Source organism: Telmatherina bonti (genome assembly GCF_933228915.1).
Source record: "Telmatherina bonti genome assembly, chromosome: 12".
In the NCBI taxonomy this organism is placed as follows: Eukaryota; Metazoa; Chordata; class Actinopteri; order Atheriniformes; family Telmatherinidae; genus Telmatherina; species Telmatherina bonti.
Window position 1 is genome coordinate 22352422 of NC_136610.1, and position 21472 is coordinate 22373893.

General features: G+C 39.6%; 1 protein-coding gene across 1 annotated transcript; it reads right to left on the minus strand.

Moving 5' to 3' along the window:
* Positions 1-2700: 2700 nt before the first annotated feature.
* sox3 (SRY-box transcription factor 3) lies at positions 2701-3603 on the minus strand (the record flags this gene model as incomplete). The annotated part of the gene is made up of 1 exon (XM_079250422.1): positions 2701-3603. The coding sequence occupies one exon, from the start codon at positions 3601-3603 to the stop codon at positions 2701-2703; it is 903 nt and encodes a 300-aa protein (XP_079106548.1).
* Positions 3604-21472: the final 17869 nt, after the last annotated feature.

Sequence of the window (21472 nt, forward strand, 5' to 3'; positions counted from 1 at the left end):
ACACAGATAAGTAGACACACAGCGCAGAATCCACTGGGAATCCGCTGAATCCATGTTCTACAGGGCTATAATTAGGTTAGTTTTCGGAGTGGGGGTTAAACAAACATGGGTTGTGAGGTCATAGGCAGATGGAAGTGGGATATGCCTGCACTTGCTGAGTGGGCACTGAGCTCCACATGACGGGGAAGAGAGGCCCTCTGGGCACTCAGCAGGGGGAGAGAACGGGGGATGGGGGTGGTGGTGATTTGGAGCCAAACTCAGATGGTCTAACTGTCAGAATATTCAAACACAATCAATATGCAGTTAAGCCTCACACCTTTTCCTGAACGACACTGACTTTCAGTCCTAAATCATCGGCAGGCTTTATACTTCCATTTCACACTGTGAGTACAGAGATCTAAGCCTCACTGAGCAGAATTTCACTGCACAGACATGTCTGAACTTTTCCACTAATTATTAAGTAAAAACCTCAACATTTTAGATGGCACTTAGCACACAAGTTGGCATTTTTATCACAACAGCTATTCTCAGAGGAGATAACTTCCATGGGTCTGATAAATTATCACTAACCTTTGCACTTGCCACACCACGGAAAACACTTAAGCTACTTAATTGCAAAAAAATGAGTTGGAGAGTGCGATTAGGTGACGGGTGGCTGCTGGCACGCTAGAGTGACTTAAACCCTGTCACTGAATGCAGAGAAGTCTGGATAATCTTTCCCTCCACAAAGGTGTGTGGGGATAATCCAGGCTGCTGTGCTGAGCTGTGGATCCAGTCTTGCAGGGAGTGTGGGAAGGCCAGCAGGGCCGCCACTGCTTAGACTCTCTTGGTGGTCAGAGCTTATTCACCCTAAGGTACACTGCAACAGCAGGATAACCCATTCTTCCAAAAATCTTTTTATTATACAGCAGTCCATAGTGGGCGAGGTTATTTTTAGAGATGCAGTGTTATTTAAGTGCAGTTTGTTGAAACATAAAGTGATTTTAGATGCAAGTTTCTGAAGTTATTCCAAGATTCATAATCATTAAAAGATGCGCACAACTAGAATTTTATAACATCAAATTATAAAAGTGTGTTAAATCTCACATTAAATGTTTTTAAATACTTTTAAAAAATATTCTGTTCAGTGCAGCATCATGGAAATACTTTATAAATTTCCTGTACAAGTTTCAAGTGTTTCTAAACAAAAAATTTGTAGGAAATTTAAGTTTTATACAGCATCCTTTTAAAATCTAAAATGCACAATCCAAAATGCAGCTCAATTTAAATGGATATTATTTCTTAATTTGTGTAAGATATTTTATATTGTTTAGATTTTTTTTAAATGTCAAATGAATAATGTAAATATTTTGATAAAGTCTAGGAAACATCCAAAGTGACACTAATCATATAATAAATGCTGATGGTCTGCTTTTTCACACCTAATGAGAATGAAATAAGTCTTAAAATCGGTTGAATTTGGGGAAATAAAATTAGACTCTAAAAAGGCAACACTAAGACAGTTTTTTCAACAATTATCTGAGTTGAAATGTAGAAAGAAGAAAAAGATTTACCCCAGTTTTCCTATTTGTTCCTTGAGGGGGGTACAAAAAAGAAAAAAGGATTAAAAGTAATATCTGACAAAACATAGTGAGAATGATGAAAAAGGATTTTCTTGATTTGAAATTTATATGTATAAATATCCAAACATTTCTAATGTCTTGGAAGTATAATAAATAAAACATTTGCTTCAGGTGTTTTAGACTTCTGAATTAAAATGTGCATTAAAGTTGCTTTTGATAACAGAAACATACACATAGATTCAATACTGAGCACAACTTAGAATATTATCCCAGTGTTTACAAGTTTAGATGGCAAATAAGTTATTTAGTTTGATTAACATTTTATATGGATGCCTGCTGGGGGAAAAAAAACTTTCTGGTGCTCTTTCCAAAACTTGTTTTGCACACAAAACACGGAGTCACAAATTACGTTTCGTAGAAATTTATTCAGCATTTAAGAATAAAGGGTGGTCTTAAAATATGTAGAAACGTCAGTTTAAATAAAAACTTTTTCGTTTGAGATCATGAGTAAACGTGACACTGTCGGAGACCATCACTGAACAATTTACAAAATAAAGACACATCGGAACATGTTTCAATTGACAAAATATCGGGTTCACAAGCTAAGAAACAAAAAGACAAAAAAATTACAAATGAAAGTAAAAAAAAAAAAAACTTACTATAAATAAAACTTGCGTTTGCGACCCGCACAGTCTTAACATTTCATTTAACCTAGTTCATTGGGTAAAGAGGGGAGAACACAAAAGTTTACAAAATTTGGACACAGTGGAGACGACTGACATTCTACAAATGAAGTGTAAACATTTATGAACAACTGTCCATCCAGCTTGTCTGAAATACACCAGCCCTTTCACAGGGCCACATGCCTTTTCATAAAGAGAAAATATGGCAATATTCAAAATATAGAAGTCCAATTCTTCTACATGAGTTGATTGCTTCTATAAAAAAAAAAAAAAACCCTCTGAGATGGGGTCAGCGTTCAGTTTCGATCCTTTTTAAGTTCATTTCGAGATATTTTCTTTAAACAAAATTGCTGGGTTTTTTTATATCATATTTTAGCAACCAAAAAGTTCAAGTATCCGAAATATCTTTTCTTAAAAAGAAAAAAAAAGTTTAGAAGTCTATTTATGTGTTGCTTTCAGATGTGGGTGAGAGGTAGCGTCCCGTTGACCCCAGTCCCTGCGGTCTGATAGTGAGGATGGACGCTGTGTAACCGGCTGCTCTGCAGGGAGGAATGCTCTGCGCTGTCCCCGCCGGGAGGCAGGTACATGCTTATCATATCCCTCAGGTCCCCCAAACACGCCCTCTGAGAGTGGGACGTGATGGCCGGCGGCGGTGAGCTTGGTTCGGTCTTACACACGGACGCCATGGAGCTCAGCCCCATGGCGTTGGTGGTCTGCTGCGTGTACGCTGGAGACATGCTGTAAGTGGAAGCCGCGTTCATGTAGGTCTGCGCCGAGGACATCATCGGGTACTGGAGACCTGCCATCTCGTACCGGTGCATCTGCTGGATCTGTGGGCTGTTCATGCTGTGATGCTGAGGGTAGGCCAGCTGGTCCTGCATGAGGGAGTACGCACTGTTCGTCCACCCATTCACGTGCGGGTAACCATCCATCCGCTGGCCCACCGACACGGAGCTGTTGACGGTGTTGGATCCTGGCGCCAACAAACCTCCCGGCAAAGAATACTTGTCTTTTTTGAGCAAGGTCTTGGTCTTCCTACGAGGACGGTATTTATAATCCGGATGCTCCTTCATGTGCATAGCCCGTAGGCGCTTGGCCTCGTCGATGAACGGCCTCTTCTCTGCGTCGGTCAGAAGTTTCCAGTCAGCACCAAGCCGCTTGCTGATTTCAGAGTTGTGCATTTTGGGATTTTCTTGTGCCATCTTCCTCCGCTGTCCCCTGGACCAGACCATGAAAGCATTCATTGGCCGCTTTACTCGTTCCTGGTCGCTGGCACTGTTGTTTTTTGCGCCCTGCACCGAACCCGAGTTGGACTGCGGGAGCGGCGTCTTGATCTCAGTTTCCATCATGTTATACATTCAGGCGACTTTTAGTGAGCTCTCACACGTACGAGGAAAGAGGGGGAGGTAAAAGTTCACAAAACAACGCCAATAGTCAGAGAGGTTGTCTACTGACCGGTCTCACATGAAGAGAGGGAAAAGTTCTGCCCGAAGAGGCTAAAGGGTTTGCAGGTGCTTCTGGTTTCTCTCCGCTCAAAGCTGCTGCGTTCCTCTCGGCTCTGAAATACAAGTCTGGAAACTTGTTCGCCAAGCTCTTCTGTTAATAGGCCTAGAGGCCGGACCATGTGATGCGAATTGACAGCGTGACAACGAGGAGCAGGCGACCAATCGGAGCGCAGCTCCCACATCCAACCGGAGCGCGCATCGATGGGTTTTGGTTAGAGGAGGGAGAGGTGAAGTTTTAAACCCACAGCGCAGTTTAACAGTGAGTGTTAAAGATGTACATTTACCGTCCGAAGAGCAAGATTGTATATTTGTGTTATTCAAATTGTATATGTGTGTGTGTGTGTGTTTTCTTTTTTATTTAATTTTGCCGAGTTATTTTAAAATGTCGGTTCTTTGGTTAGACTTATACCACATCGAAATGCAGATATAAAACAACATTTACACCAAACAATGGTGAAAATAAATCAATTTTAAAAAATGATTTCTGCAAATTTATTATATGACCAAAAATACACATGCCCACCCCTCACCTCCCCCCCCCCCCCCCCCCCCCCCAAACTAAATTCTCGTTTGAATTACAATTTTAAAGCGATCTTAAAAGTTTCCTGAGGAGTTTTGCAGACCTTTCTGCGTTGAGGAAAGACCAACAACATTTTCAGATTTCTGCCAGCATGTAGCGAATGCACAACAAATAAAATAAAAATTGAAAGGATTAAACAAAAAACTCTTTCAATCTGCAAATAGTAAAAAAAATAAATAAATAACTAGAAATGAGGCTGACGAGTGCTGTAATATGAGTTTCATGTTTTGTTTTGTTTTGTTTTGTTTTGTTTTGTTTTTTTTTAGTTTAACATTGAGAAAATAAACACTTGCTGAAATCCAAAGTAAATTACTGGTACGTGAAGCTGTGTGTGCGCCCTCTAGAACTTTAATACATGAACGACCTCTTGTGGAGGAGACAGGCCATCTCTTTGGTCCCTGCGAGGGAAAAGTTCAGTTTGGGACTCGGAGATGAGTTCATCTTTAAAAAGCGGTCGGCTGCTGTTCGCTGACTTGTTTTCTCTTCATAGTGTTAATGGTTACAGAAACTATTAGCATGAAGGGGCCCCCACCATTTGCATGTGTGGCGCTACAAACGACTTTCTTGCACTGAAACCACTGGACGGGGAAAGCCTCACACCTGCTAATGACTGCGGAGAATCGCCCATTGGAGACGGCTATTAACACCTCAGTATCTCCAGGCAGCAAGACTTCACCGGGGATCCTTGTTGTGTGTGAATTTCAGAGCGCTGCGCCTCCTGGAGCTTTGGGCCCTGCGCGGTACGGAGGTGACCAACACAGACTTCTCTATTTAATCTGTCCCTTATGTACCTGTTTTTCTGTTTGTTTGTTTTCAAAATAATTTCCTAAATTCAAATCAGAACAGGAACGAACGAAAATCTCTTCATTTAGACGATTTTATGCCGTTTCCTCAAATAAACCAACGAGCAAATAAGACATTCAGTAATGTAAACATTTTTTAATATTACGTGAACCTTTTTTTTTTTTTAAATTAAATCAAATAAAACATTGTGTTTGTTTGTGTGTGCGTGTGAGTGTGTTTGGGTGGTATTCTTTTGTTCACCCAGTAACAAATGAAGGATATTTATTTTAAACAAATAAAAAGGTTAAGACATTTGTAGATTTTTTTTTCCAAATGTGACATGTTCAAATAGCTCAAGCTGAAATAAAAGTGATATTTTCAAGGGATTTGCTGTCATCCGCGTAGAGTTGCAGTAAATCAACTCAAAAGAGACATCAGCTCATGAATTTAATTTTCCCGTTTAATGGGGCGTTACAAACAGCAGGAGCAATAAAAACTACCGTCCAATTAGTCATGTAATTCTCAGGGAGCGGTTATTTGTTTATCTGGGCAAATCTCAGTACCGATCCGCTTGTAATCTCCTTATGGAAATGGACCAGAGCAGGGAGAGGGAGAGAAACACCAGGAGCAACCCCGAGTTTGATAATGAGGGTCTCTGTGCGGCTAATTTCCTAATTAAGAAACGGAGGACCACCAGCACAGCCTGCTCCAATTCAGACTCAACAAGGCTGACAGTCTTGAGGGGGCTCTCAGGGCGCGCGGCTGCAAAATCCCCACTGTTGAATGTTGGGAAATAAGCGGATGTCCTGATGGGAGTTTGGAACCTGAATGCAATCGTGTCAGTCGCGTTTAATGTTTTAAAGAAATGTGGGGGGAAATCTTTTCATCCTTCTACGATGTTTCCACACACCAGATGTGCAAAAGACATCATGTTTTTCTTCAAATACTTTCATCATATTCTTCATTATTTTTCGTCGGCGTTTAGGTTTAGCCAGAAATCTGAGAAATAAAAGTTTTGAGAACATAAAACATTATTTGTTTTCGAACATGTCAATATCAAATGACAGTAATCTGAAATGCACATCTGCAAGTCTCAGCTCAACAGCCGACTGAAGCTGTCTTTACTTTTGTTTGTTTGTGTCTGTTTTATTTTATTTAAAGGACCAAATATCTTAAAATATACTTTTTAACGACGAGACTTGCGCTTCGTGTCAGCCATTCAGCTCCAAACAACTCTCTGATTATTCCTTGTAATTTATTGCCTCTTTATTTGCCCTGCTGCTCTTTCTATCGTTATAGCCTCCATTAACACGTTGTTAGTTTCATTTCATTTTTGATAAACACAGACATTATAATAATCGTAAGTGGCATCTCAAATCTACAATTAACATTATTTTTGACGTGTCCATTTAAATCCCTCCCAACCCGGAATCAGTAACTTTTTTTTTTTGTTTCAGCTCGGTGACCGCGGAAAGGCCCTTTGAGAAACAGTAATTAACAAAGAATGGCTTTTCAATTACAGCCACAATGGAGACTGTCTCATTAAGATTTGCATTATTTTTCCCCCTTCCTTAGGACCAGGAATGCAAATGAAGATGCAATTTACGCACGGTCTGCTGTTCCTATTGTGTCGCGTGAATAGTTGCGTCCTCTAGTTCACCACAGGTAAAATAATATTCACGGGTCATTTAAAGGAATAAAAGCGTTGCTATTATAACATTTTTATTGCACAAAATTCCTAATGATAATGCGACTTATTTGACCAAAAAGCAGCCCTTGATGGAAAACGCTACATCTTTTTAGTGTAAAATGGTTAATGCCTGTGTAATGTACGGTTTGTGGCTGGTGGAGCCTCTTCTGGACCGGTGACATGTTTTATTTCATCCATGACTAATTTTCACAAACGCTTTTTCGGGATTGTTCATGTATTTCGACAGCTTTTGTGTAACATGCCGTTTTACACATGGCAAGTTACTTTGAAATCATGTTATAAGTGAGTTGATCAAGTGCAGCAACAGGTGTTCATGACTTCAACCAGCAGGGTTATGAAAAACATGATAACATTATATTATTGCATATAATTCCAATATTAGGCTGCTGTATATCTTTTCACTTGTTTTAAAATTTTATAGACATTATTTTTTTTAAGTTACCAATTTAATATTCATATTTGAAATAAAATGTATAAAATATGAAACATTTGGTTAAAAAAAAAAAAAAAAACATGGTCAAGAACTTTAAAGTGAAAAGGCAGAATTCTCAAAGATGACTTTATGACCATAAAGAGGAGGCAACATCAGGAGAAGCATGTACTGGTCTTCACCGGTTCATCACAGAAATGTTGCAGCCAATATGAAGCAGGTGCGTAAACTTACCACATGGGTGCAACCCAGATGGTCCTCATCAACTGCTGGGTCCATCTGAAAAAGTGAAAGTTCGGCCATTAAGGTACAAGAGTTAAACCTTCAAAAGAACCAAAACACACACTCGGAGGACAGATGCATCGATTGTTAGGAGCATTTGTGGAGTGTTGCACATCTGTAGAGAGAGCTTGAGGCTAATGGAGACCACGGCATTCTCCCATCCTCTGCACCAGAGTTATTTGTGTTCTGAAGCCCTGAGGCGTCATCCCTGCACTCAAACAGTGACCTCGTTCCACTCGGAGGAATGTAAGCGTCATACTAATCGACTTCTTCTTGTAAAACAACACACAAAAAGCTTTTGCTGCTTGTGAAGTCTGCTTTAAACTTCAGCCTCTTTTTTTTCTCTCCCCAGCAGGCCAAGCATGTCCTTCCTCATTATGTTCTTATGTGTGCAAGGCCAAGGCTGCTGACACAGACCCAGTGTAATCTCTTTAACCCGCCACTGTCATGAGCAGACAAGGCGTGACCATCCAACACTCTGCTCCATCTCACTTAGCCCGGGGAATAGTTGTAACACTTATAATCACCTTTTTGCCTTGTAGCTGCTTATCGTTTAGGGATGCACTTTTATAACATATTTGATCGCAGGCGTACACACACACACACACACACACACCCGGGATTAATCACTGTTACAAGACCACATAACCGAGCTGCAGGGTGATGCTTCATATTCACTGACCCTTGGAGTCTCCATAATTGACACAAGTATCTTTTTTGCTGTGATTATTGGCTAATGACGCTAAAAGCAAATTGAATTATATGACAGGGGAGGACATCAGTCGAAACATTTTTAAATGAATATGATTACCAGCTACTCGATGTCACTTCCTAGACAGAGACTCTTTACTTAGCAGATTAGGAGAAACATATTAAAGCATTTGGTATATGATGCGTTAAATGAAAAATAAAGTGCTAAATTACTGTGAATTATAAGCTCCTATCCACTGAAAGCTAATTTCAATTCAGGTCAAATTAAGCAGAAAATTTCAATAAATGTGCTTTTGCTTCTAAGCCACTGGGTAAGACTTTATTAAGCCATCAAATGCACAACATGACTTCTGTGTTTGCCCAGGAACAAAGTCTCAGCCTGAGTTTCCTCAGCTCACACTTGAGCTTCTAATCTGTGCACTTTTCATTCATCAGCATATGCGCATTACATTTGCCTTTTAGGTTTTTATGGCTATGAGACACAGGCTGAATTAGCAGCAAATGCTGTGTACATGCAACAAAAGAGAGCAGCCTCTCTACTCTGGCGTTAAAGTTATGATGCTTGCTGATGCTTAAAGCTGCCACATGCGAATGGCATTATCAAGCACCTCTATATGATGATCATTTTAAGTGCTCTTATTGCCTGACTAGCTAATTACAGCACTCATTATTTCCCATGTATCTGTTAAATCATTGCCATGTTCAGTTTCTCCAAAAACAATGGAAACTTTCTCAGTTTTTTGTTTGGAAGAAAGTGCTGAATCGTCACGTTTTGCTTTGTGCCATGCCTAAGCAAACGGCCCTCTTTTGTTTTAGCCATAATTGAGATCCCACTAATCTAGGCTCTTTTTTTTAAAAAATGAAACGGTCTCTTTGTCGTGCCTTCATTAGTTTAAGATAATATTGTGAGAATGCACAATTAATTTGCAGTGTAACTGTAATTAATTAAATACACCCAATTTTGTAATATGATTAATGCAGCCAAGTTGTTATCTGTATTCTCCTCTAAAATGAATATGTAACAGCGATACAGCACTGAGCATTAATTGCAGGAATTGGGGCTTTTAAGAAGGAGAAACTGGGTTAGGGTAATTATGAGAGGTAATTTATTACATCTAAAATAAGAAACAAACAAGCATAAATTGATATATAAATCACGAGTTTCACAATGTGCAATCTGGCTGCAATTTGGGAGAAAATTACTAATCTTTGTTGCATGCCAAGCACTTGATAAAGCAGATAGTAGTCATAAATTTAGTCCCAGTCAAGATCTCATTAAAAGAGGCATAATTTAATTAAGAGTTAGCCATCGCCCTCTAAATATATTAATTACCTTGAGCATGACGAGATGAGTGTGGTGATTATTGGGTATTTCATTAGTGCAAGTCTACTGGGAGAAGAGCACACTAAGGTAGGAAGCTGGCTGTGTTGACAAGATAATGGATGGGCTGGCCAGAGATGAATTTGGTCACCTTGCCTTGGGATGAGTTCAGAGAGGTTAGACGGAGGACAGCATAGCTCCACAAAAAGCCAGGATGCTTCAGGTTTGTTTATTGGGATTTTAAAAGTTTGGCTTTTGGAGCTGAGATTACAACATTTTATATATTTTCTGAGTCTGAAATCCATTTCAGGATAAATTGCCTTAAGTATGTTTTAACAGGACTAAATTATATGTGTTTCATGCCAAAGCTGACAATGCAAGACAAAGATTAAAATTTGGTTTTTAAATTAATTCAGACTTTCTTAAACTAAACATCCCTTTAAAAATTGTTTGTGGGGTAAAAATTGATTCATTCTTTTTGCTACCCAAAAGTTAAAATAAATCAACAAAAGTCAGTTAAAATCAATCTTAAAATTACAAATAACATAATAGTTTGAAGGTTTAAGTATCAATGCTCAGCAAAATGTGACTGCTTCCATTTTCAATTTCTCTGTGTTGTGCACGAATACTTTACGGCAGCATCCCTCTTTTAAGTGTAACCTTGTTGTGCCATTATTCACACATCCACAAATACAGAAGTGTGCTGAGGGGTGCAGAGGCAACGGCTCATTGCTCCACAGACTGATATGTCAATGAAACAGACAAGATGTTACCGCTGCCTTGGAGAGATTTCCAGCCTCTCTGCTCTCCTGGCTGACAGCAGGACAAAGAGCCTAAGCTACTATTATCTGGAAGCAAGCTCTCGTCCCTGCTTTCACCCCTTTCTTCACACATACAAACACAGATACAGAGCGCTGCCTAAAGTCAGTCATGCATCCAGTGTGCATGTCAGGAAAAGTGGAGTTTGGACATTGTTAACAGAATACTTAGCGAGCATGATGGTGGTCAATAGATAAAATGTAGCTTTCTTTTTTATACTACATCCTTTTCCAATAAAAGAGTTGAGATGTTATATATTTCACATTTAAATATCAGCCAGCCTGATAGTTTTAGTTTTGCTTTCTGATTAGAATGAAACCATGGCCAACAGGTGCCATGATGCATCCTGAAAAACAAAACAGAAATAAAATGTGTAGGTTAAATCCAGTAATAGCTTTACAAATTTAGTACATATGAGAAGAGCGCACCTCAGAAACCATAAACATCCCTGCACCATCTCCCTGTATGCCCCCTCCCTCTTTTCTCCTCTCTTTAACCTCCTCCCACTCTGACCAGAAAACCAACGACACTCACCAAGCTCTTACTGGTCCCAAGGATCCTGCTGCTGCTGCTGCTGTTTTCCAATCCCTCTGCCAGACACACCTTCAACAGCTGATTGTCAGCAGGCCAAGAAGCAGCACCATGGACTGGATAATGGCTACGACATCTACCGTTCACAGCCTCTGCCCAGATTCCAGCCACCGCCATTCAAAGAGCAGTACCTCCACTTCAGAGCTGCAGAGAAATATGAAGCATGAGAGACCCAGGCAGTGCACACTGCAGCTGAGCTCTCCCTGCACTGGGACCCATCTCATTCAGCCAAGATTGCTTCATACAAAAGTTGACAATGCACCAGAGAAAGCCATTGTTGATATTCAACATTTTTTAAATAGCTGAGCAGAATAGACAACATGGCAGGCTGCAAAACTTGGCAAGGGAAACTGACCTGGAGCTTCCTGTTTTAAAAGGGTTGCCACACTGGGTGAGAAGAGAGAAGGCTATTGTGTTACACAGAGGGAGAGCTGGTGAGATAGAGTCCAAAAAACAAAACATCTCCCATCCCTGGGCAGAAGATTATAATGCTTCCTGTGCAGCAGGAAGAGGACAATCAGTTTGCACAGTCACAAGAATATATGCATTTCGAAGGAGCCGAACAATAAAATCAGTACAATCAGATCCGTTTTAAAATGGGATATTGTATCTCTGACTCTGAAACCAATAAAAGACACATCTAAGTGTGTGAAGTGTCAAAGCTGATTCATAAATTCCTCATCTGCTCAGATGTTAAAATAAACAAAAGCATGCATATGTCATATATAACAGGTTAAACAATTCTACCAACACAGCAGAACCAAGCTGCACTTTTAAGTTGGATAGCATTCAAAAGAATTTTCTGCAGAGAGTAATCTATTTCTCTAATGTTGCATAGATAAGGATGATACTGTCTGACACCGCTAATGGTGTTCCGTTTCCCTCATTGTCGAGCTGAACCGGTTTGCAGATTGATATGGATATTTAAGACGTCTTTAACCGTTTGGATGTCAGAGCATCACAGTGCTGCTCGTGCCTCAGAACATATCTCTGTGTAGATACGTGTGTGTGTGTGTGTGTGTGTGTGTGTGTGTGTGTGTGTGTGTGTGTGTGTGTGTGTGTGTGTGTGTGTGTGTGCGAGAGAGGGAGAAAGAGAGGTAATATGTGCCTGCTGGCCCTGAGGCAGGTCCCAGTGTTATGTTTCATGCATCGTGTCTTGTGGCAGGAGCACGATGGGAGGGGTAGCATCTGAGTGATTAATGTGGATTTTAAATCTTCCTGAGGGAAACGGCTGCAAGTCACTTCATCGTTACAAGTTCAACTGACACAAAAAGTGATGGAAGGTTTAATGCATCTGAATCAAAATGTAAAAACATTACTAAGGGCATGTTCATTTGATTTCTATGTTGCAAAGAAGTAATAAGCTCGGCATCAAGCTCAAAGGGAAAAAAGATAATAAGTTATGCATATTCATTTGTTTTTCAATGTTCTATAAAATTATAAGAATTTTTCTTTTTTTAAAAAGGGAAAAGGTATGGAATGTAAAACTTAAACAAAGCAGTGATTTGGAAATCATCTAAATCATTTGTAAAAACTAAGAACTATTTATTTCTTTAAATTGGTAACAAAGCAAGAACACTCTTTTCAGATTTTTATCTTTATTAAATTTGATGTAAGCAACACCTTTCAGACTTTTGGTGCTGATTTTGCAGACTTTTCTACAACAGAGGCATGCAGCTGTGTTTACAAAATGTACTTTCTGGCTGACATCAGCAAAACCATAGGCAAATTACCCAACCCAAGTCCAGTAAACCACCGTGAACACATCAGAAGTGCCAACTTGTGACTATGTGCTGATACAAAGCAGGATGAAATGACACATTACATGTCATTTTAAAAAGAAAGTCTAAAATTAGAACTAAAAGACCGTCTTGGGTCATCCATCTTAAACGAGCTGAAGCTCAGAGAAGACGTCAGAGTTGTCATCTATTTTTGTTTGTTTCTTTGTTCTTTTATTCTCAGATTTTAAATGGGATTTGTTATTTATAGGCATAGGAATAAAATCTGCTCAAGCACCATGGTTCTCAGATGTTTTAACACAGTTTCTGCCAGAAGACACCAACAACTGAGTGTTGCACGTGTCTCTTTGAATTCTAAAAAACAAAAATGAGAGAAAAAAAATGACCTTTCGCCATTTTTGTTAAAGATGTTAAAGATCTTTGTTAAAGATCTTTGTTAAAGAAAAAAAAAACAAATAACTTCAACATGACTGTTTTACCTAACAGCTCTCCATTTTATCTTAACTTCTGCCAGAATCACCCTCTGTGGGTAGTTAGGTTATAGGCCAAAACTATGTTTCTGGCCTGTTGCTTGTTAATTGTTCAGTGACAGAAATGTAATGTTCTTATACACTTGCATTACATTGCTTGTTTCTTTTTAAAAAACCATTATATGAATTAATAACAAAGGACACTGAATCTTACCCTGACCAATAGCCAAACTAAAGTAAAAAAAACATTTACTGAAGCAGAACTCTGAGTCTTTGTTTTAAATAAGAAAGATAAGAAATTTCTGCTTTTTTCCACAACTATTGACAGAAATCAGTGCAGAAAGACATCATTGAGCTTTGTGTTGAGATCAAAGAAGGCCTGCAGGTCCTTCAACAAAACACAAGGGCAAAAAAAATAAATAAATAAAAAAAAAAAAGATTAATCTGAGTCTTCTTCTGTGCTGTTTTCTCTCACTGTTGTGTATTTTTGTATATGTTGGTCTGAGAAACAGAACCTCTCTGGCTCTCTGACATAGACAGGCTTGAAGACATAGATGTATAATTACACTGATCAGTGTGAAATCACAGCTCTGAGAAAGGAGGGGGGGGCTGTCGTAATCTTACAGGTGTGTCAGACAGAGAGGCAGTGATACAGGGAACCTGTGGCGTCTGTACTGGAAGTCCACATCAGCACCACCCATCACACTCTATTAGCTGCCATCAAAGCTCTAATTTTACTCTAGCATTACACCCCGCACCCCGCATCCCTCTCCCTCCCCTGCTGGTCTGGATGGTGCAGCCTGGTGGGAAAACGACATTCTATCCGCTGTCCGCCCCATTCAAGCCAAATTGGCAAATGACAGCTCTCCGCCTCTCAGATTGCTGGAAGTAAAAGGTACCTCTACCACTGTCCGCCTCCAAGTGCTGTTGGGGAGGGTAGTGAAGAGAGGAAGGGTGAGTAGAGAGGAAGTGAGAACCAGTGAGGCCAAGGAGTGGACCAAGGTGGGTTAACAGCCTCCCTTGTCCTCTTCGGTGGGGACGGTGCTGGACAGAGAACACAGAGAAAAGAAAGAAATGAGTGTCTACTCAGCAGATCAAAGAACTTCCCTGAGACTAACAGTAAAAGTTGACCTGAATCCACTAATCGCCCACTTTACCACCCTGGGCAGATGAGAAAACTACATTTGGCCTCTTGGTGGTCAACAGCAGAGAGAGGACAGAGTTAAATCTTACAGAGATAAGGACAGAGGCATGTTGGCATGGGAACACAGGCCTTTAGTGTGCCAAGGAGTTCTTTTATTCTTTTTCTTTTTTGTTTTACATGAGCTCAAGCAAAAAAAAAAAAAAAAAAGAAAAGAAAAGAAAAGAAAAATGATAAGCCTTGAAGAAAACAAATCGTGGCATCTTTATGCTGGTAAACTATATAGGAAGAGAAAACGGCACAAATCTATGAGGAAGTAGAACTAACGCACAGACAAACAAGCTCTTTCATCAATATTTTACTCACAGGAAAAACACACAGAACATATTATGTTAGACACTAACTGGCTGCCCAGCTGAATGGTACTCTTACCGCTAATTAAGTGCTAATGGCAGCTCCCCCTGCAGAGAATACTAATTAATGCTCCATTCTTCTGCAGGCTGAGCACGCACTCCACCACGGCCTAATGAGGGGAGGCAGGTACATCTTCTCCCAGGCCGGGTTAATAAGCACAACACAGTAGGGTCTGAGTAGAGAGGGCCATGCCAGGGGGGGTTGCTTCCTGTTCCCTAATCTTAACAGACCCCCCTCAGAACACTCACAATGAGCTGCGGAGGTAATGAAAGGATCAGTCCCTCAAACCCAGAAAAATAGGCCAGCATTAAAAGTTTTGGTGTTTGTCCTTGAAAGATTATATTACCATGGAGGAAGTTGTATTTCACAGCTAAATAAAACAGCACGCTGAGAAAAAAACAAAAAAAAACAAACTGCATATAACTATATATATTCTTCAGAGAGGCATTTGGGAAAATTGTGTCTTTCATATTTGGTAGTAAAGTACATGTATACAGTAATTATTTTATGTATATACAGCAAAAACTTTTCTTTAAAAAGGTTCCTTGACGTTGAAGCTCCAGGTATTGGGTGTGTTTTCCTGTGTGCGCTCCTTCTATCTAGAAAGTGCTGAGGTCCATAAGAAAACAACTTCTATTTCACATAGTTTCCTGTCTGCTGAGAGTATGTGCTGCAGCAAAATAAACACATTCCCTGTTTGGATGCAGAAAGCCTAAGAATCAGATTCAAAGTGCTGAAGAATGAATGGCTGTGCAAGCATGTGGGTGCGTGCATGAGCGTAAACATAGATTCAGGATGGTATTGGAATTACCTGAGTGAGATAATGGTGGTGCATTAGATTAACTTTCAGTCCTTAAATGCAACACATTTAGGCAATCTTGTCCCCCAAAAACATGTCAGTGTCTGAAAGGCCTCCCTCTCGCTATCAGGAGCCTCTGGTCCCCCACGCTGATGCAGCTGGCAAGGCGCTGCCGTCGACTGTCAAAACGCAGCGCCAGATCTAGTTATAAAATAATTGAATTTTCATATCAGAGGGGACCAGAGTCCCAGCAGACAATAGGACTGCTGAGTCCTCTCTGATATTGGCTCGGGCCCTTTGCCATGCGCATGAAATCAGTATGTTAATGTTCCGGGGTTTTCTTTTTTTAAGGGCACTTGTGCTCTCGCAATGTACTACCGATGCGGTTTCAAAAAAAGAAAAAAAAAATTGCAACTATTGATAAGTAGGCAGCCAGCAACCCCCTCGACCCCTCCTCCCACCCAACAGTCCCACCTCCGCCTCCCCCCTAGCCCACCAAGGCTCGAGACGTTCTCGCACCCCCATCCTCCCCCATTATTAAAATTGTAATTTATTTTTCTAAATCAGAATGACAGCTTGCTTTCTTTTCTCTGCAGCAGGCAGTGAATCACTGAGCTTTAATTACTTTCGTAACTTCGCTGACCCTGTGAGCGTGCTGCTCTGCCAGAGAAAATAGGACCTCCAACAAAGGCCCTCCACAGCCTCAGCCGCCTTCACTTCATTTGAAATGCGAAAATTTATCAAACCATAGATTTTTTTTTTATGAGATTTTTGTTAACATTTCACCTTCCATCTTTCTTATACTCCCTCAAACACCCCCCACCCCCCCACCCCCTCCCAATGCTCAGGAAACAGCTCTCACAGTCTCATGACCCCACCTCTTCAAGAAACTCACTGGAGAACTGCACAACCTAATTCCAACTCTCACTTCTCTCCCTCTTTATGTGTCCGTGCTTGTGTTGACTCAACAAGGTCTATCCAGGTCAGAACAGCCAGAGGTCACACTATTATCAGCGGCCCCCGCTTGTGTCCAGGCCGTGGCCTCTGCAGCATGGCAGCAGGCATCGTGAGGTCCTGAAGCCACAGAGCTCTGATCAACAGGGATGAACGCCACATTTGATCACTTCACAGATCTCTGACCTGCAGACATCCAGATCAAGCTTTATTCATCAGAGCTGTCAGTCTATAGAACAGCTTTTAAAGGTGTTTTCAAACTAAAAGCTTTAAAAAAAAAAAAAAAAAAAAACACTCTTGGATCACAGATCGTGGCTTTCAAGTTGATGCAGGTTGAAGAAGCAGTCCACCGCTGATTTGTCACCTCGAGGTTCAGACATGCTTCTTGTTCACCAAGGGATCCCTATTTGCTTCACATGATTCCTGGAGCCTGACTTATTAAAGTAGCTAATATGTTGTAATCCCTGTTATCGCTCTCACCTTCTCACTGGCACACCTCTGTTTTGGGGTGTGCCACTGTGTGAACCGGGGCTGTGCAGGCACAGTTGGTCTTTTGCTGACTGCCTGATAATTGAATGAGCGATTATCCCTCCCATTATTAGACAATGATACAGAAAGCACTGCCATATGTACAGAATATTAATGAGTGGCTGCAGCGGCCTAGATAAGGGGAGCGCCATGCAGTTGCTGTAATAGGGGTTAAAACAATTTGCTCCCCCACAACCACAACCACCATATTCCTCCTTACACACTCATCCTGCTCCATGTTAATCTCCCATCCTCTAACCACCTTAGCATGCCACTGACAAACCACCTCCCAATCATATGGACTGCTGACTGCTGACCTCACTGCTACCAACGCAAAAATTTAAAAAAGAAGGAAAGGGAAAAAAGGCTAATGACTGGAAGCAGTGAGTGTTTAAGTACTGGTTTTAGGTGCAACTTGGAGAGGAAGCTGGAAAAACCTGCAGCCATTCAGAGCTCCCTGACAAAATCTTTCTTCATTTCCTTGAGATCAGCTCAAGAGAAGATGCAACAGTGGCTGTAGTCCACAGAACCACAAAAGCCTTTCCATCCTCAGCTCTGAGGTTGCAGAAGGTCAGGCGGGTAAAACAGCTGGAGCACGCTCACTTCATCAGTCGTCATACCAATCAATATCTAACATCTATCAGCATTGGAAAGCAATATTTCCCCCCTTATCTAGCAATAATTGCGCTTAATGCTGTGAAGTACCTTATCATAGGTCTGGCAGCAAAAGAAAGGCCAGTTACCATGGCGACCATGAAAGCCATTGGTTTCCTTTTCAGCACAATAATAAACTTCTCTCCTCTGCGTGTCACTCTTCCACCCCACTCTGAGCCTTTTCGATTAAACTGAAGTCCATGCGTCCTTGAAATCCTCCATCCCTGCCTTATAATTTGACAAGCTGGAGAAAAAAAACACACACGCTCATACAAAAACTGTTTAACGCTAAAGAAATCCATCACTTTAGGTTGAGAAACATTTAACAATCAATACAAAAGGTGTTTTAAAAGAATAAATCCCCTTAATTCAAAGTGCTAATAAGGTTTTCTGTAAGGCTTTTTTATACAAATATAAAGGAACTGTTCAGGTTTATCTTTTCCTTCAGTTTGTCTTCAGATATTGTATGATGTGAAATATTACAATTTCTTTGAGACAACATAAATTCATGCAATGAAATTATAAATTACTTGGACAAATTGATTTTTAATCACCAGTTTTTGGGAGCAAATGTTTAAAAATTGTATTAACACACCCTTGTATGTTTGCTACGGGAGGTGAAAGATGATGGAAAACTATTTTAAAGTCAAGACTGTAGGAATAACAACATAATGGTGGCTTGGAGTTGAATAAATCTTTGAAAAAAGGTCTTAAAAGGTGTCGAGTTTTGAGAGAAAAAAAAAAGTACTTTTCATTACGTCTTGAATCCCGTCATTGATTGCACTTGCTATCCACAGCGTCCTTGAACACAGACACTCTTACTGCTGGAGCACATCATGTGTTTTATTCATACGTCTTGACTGCATGATGGTTGACTCCGATGGTGGTGGTTTTGATTTAAAGATAATTTAATTAATACCAGTAAATACTCTGGTTACGCCAAAGCGGAAACGGTCATTTTGCAGCAATCATTTTAACCGCTCATCACCGTTTTATTCTTCTCCCTCCTTTAACTTCCCCAAATAAAGGCACTAAATTTTTTTTTTTTAAACATAAACTGCTTTTGTTTGACAGATGCATTTGTGTGAAAACAGCAACAACTTAGGCACATGCATGTGCAAAACTAGTTGATTAGAATTAAATCAAAGAATTGTTTGTAAAATATTTTCATATTTAGTTCGTTGACTTTAATAAGATCGTCACCTTCTCGACAACTTACATGTAAAATGAAAATGCTACAATGAAAGTGACTATCACACGACTTAGCCATCTGTAGGGAGATTAAATATCATAAATTTAAAAAGCGAAGTGGGAATATCTTATTTTTAGTCTCTTCTCGTCCATAGACCTGTAAAGGTGCTCTCTTCAGAGTTGTAAATGATATGATGGCAACAAACATCAGCTCTTTCAGGCGCAGGCTTCGCTCGGTTATCATACATAATCTGGTTTCTTCTCAAGTCTTGAAACTATAAAAGAGGAAGAAAAAGTTCTTGGTCATAATGAAATTTCGGTTGACCAGAAAAATCGCACATATAAACAGGCCCAATGCGATTAAAGTTTCATATTACTCACTGGGTTGCATCCATTAGTCAAATAGTTTATATACGGTCGGCTACGTCTAATTCCTGGGTAGAAGGCGAGTGTGTTGAAATAACAGAATAAATGAGAGCGTTGCTTTTTCCCCCCTTCTTTTTCTTTTCTGATTAATTAGAAAATGTTTCCCTCATCTCAGAATAATTGCTCTCGAAATGTCGACGCCACTCTTACCATAAGATTTTCGATCATTTAAAATCAGCAGGTAATAAAACTTACAACACTTAGCAAAAAAACAGCCGTCTATTATGAAGATACATGTAAACAAGGAAACAGCGGGTGATTTTTTAATTGCGCTTTAAATTGGGCTGCTACTTAAATGTGAATATGTCAGAAAATCGTGTGATATTTCTCTAAATGTGCCCAATATGAACAGTTTATGTGGTACACCCGAACTGATAACTTTTCCCAGGTCAACATCAAGGACAGTCTGTAATTTAGCCATAATTCCTTTTCTGTCATTAAAAAATTCTAATGCGAATCACACGTAGCCCTTATTTGCAAACAATTTACAAATACGCAATCTTTTTATTGATTAAAAAGTTCTCTTTACATATATTTGTAAAATATTAGACCTATTTAACTTTGAACTGGAGTTGATGGCCGCCAGTTTAAAAAATGATTATCATGATTTTGACTGCTGAAGTGCAACAAATGTCATGTTATGTATCTTTATGTGTGTAGCAGACCTGCGTCTTGTGGTTCCATGTCTTGAGGACAGAGTCGAGAGCCACATTGCGCCGGGGGAAATCTCAGAAAAAAATGTTTCTGAAAATTCAACAGTAGTGTATTTTCTAATGTTAACATTCTGTTTTATGGTTTGTTTAATGAAAACAGGAGTGTTTAGTTCGGCTGCAAGCAACTGAGAAGTGGACCACAATGGGGCGCTGGTAAGCTGACTCACAGGTCTGAAAATGGGTGAAGTCTGCGGTGCACAAAGCAACAGTTAGTTACTTCAGGTCTACTGCTAAACTCCACAAGGTAGTAAATAATTCCGAAAGATGAGAGGTAAAACCGTTCGATGTTTACACACAGTTTTGGGAATAACTTGACCAATTTGAATAATAAAGCCTCAAAATGAAACTAAATATGTTGAAAAAAGATTTTCAACATCAAGATCAAACTACACACAAGGCATTAAACACCAGTGTTTTCACAATGGTGTCAAAAAGCATAGAAGTTTTTTATATAAAGTAACTCTATAGAGTTGCCTTTTTTTTTTTCTATTCTGTTTTATCCTTTGTTAATTACATTTATGAACATGTCATCTTATTATTTGGTTATTCTAATTTATGCAGCAAAAACAGCTTTTTATTATGTTGTACAATATTAGTTTTACAATAAAAAGAAAATTTCTAATCAAGTATTTATTGTCTGATTGTTTAGTTCAGTACTATTTTGTGACACATTTCATCTGCAAATTCGAAGGCCTTTGTTTGAATGAAACTACATTCACTTGTATGCAGAAGATCTAATGTCAGAGTGACAAACCTGCAGCCACATGTGATTCTGTGGGTGGAAAAACTGTGTCAGTTTTGTGCTTTTCTGTCACACTGAAGTTGATGTGATGGTTAACCAAAATGGAACCTGATATTTACATTTCACCTACATTCATATCCACCCTTCATAAATAAAACATGTATGATCTTTCTGAAAATAAAAATACACACACACAATAAACCATAACCCCTAAAGATGACGATGATGACACACTTCTGATCTTTCGTTGTTAATTTTTTGTGACCAACTGATTTGTTTTTTTTCATCCTTATTTGTGTGTATATTATTTTTCTTTATTTATTATTTACTATCAAATGGTTTAATACTTAATTGTAGTTTATTTTAATTTTAGTTTCTTGTTATCAAAATTGTCCCCGTATTTGTTTTTCCATAAAAGTCAATCAAGTCAATTGTTCAGAGGTTAAGTAAACTTAAATTTCCCAATGACAACGCACAATTCACTCATCCGTTCACATATATTCAGTTTATATCACATGGTAACACTTAGGAGACATATCAAACTGTACAAGTACAAAATCACACGAATATCACATGACACAGGCTTCATAAAGCAACAGAAAAACAAGGGTGGGGAGCTCTGTATCACTCAGTAAAACTTTCCAGCATTGGTTTCAGCTCTTGCAAAACAATCATGTACAACCTAGATGACTGGTAGATAAAGGCCTTTAACTTGCATTTGTC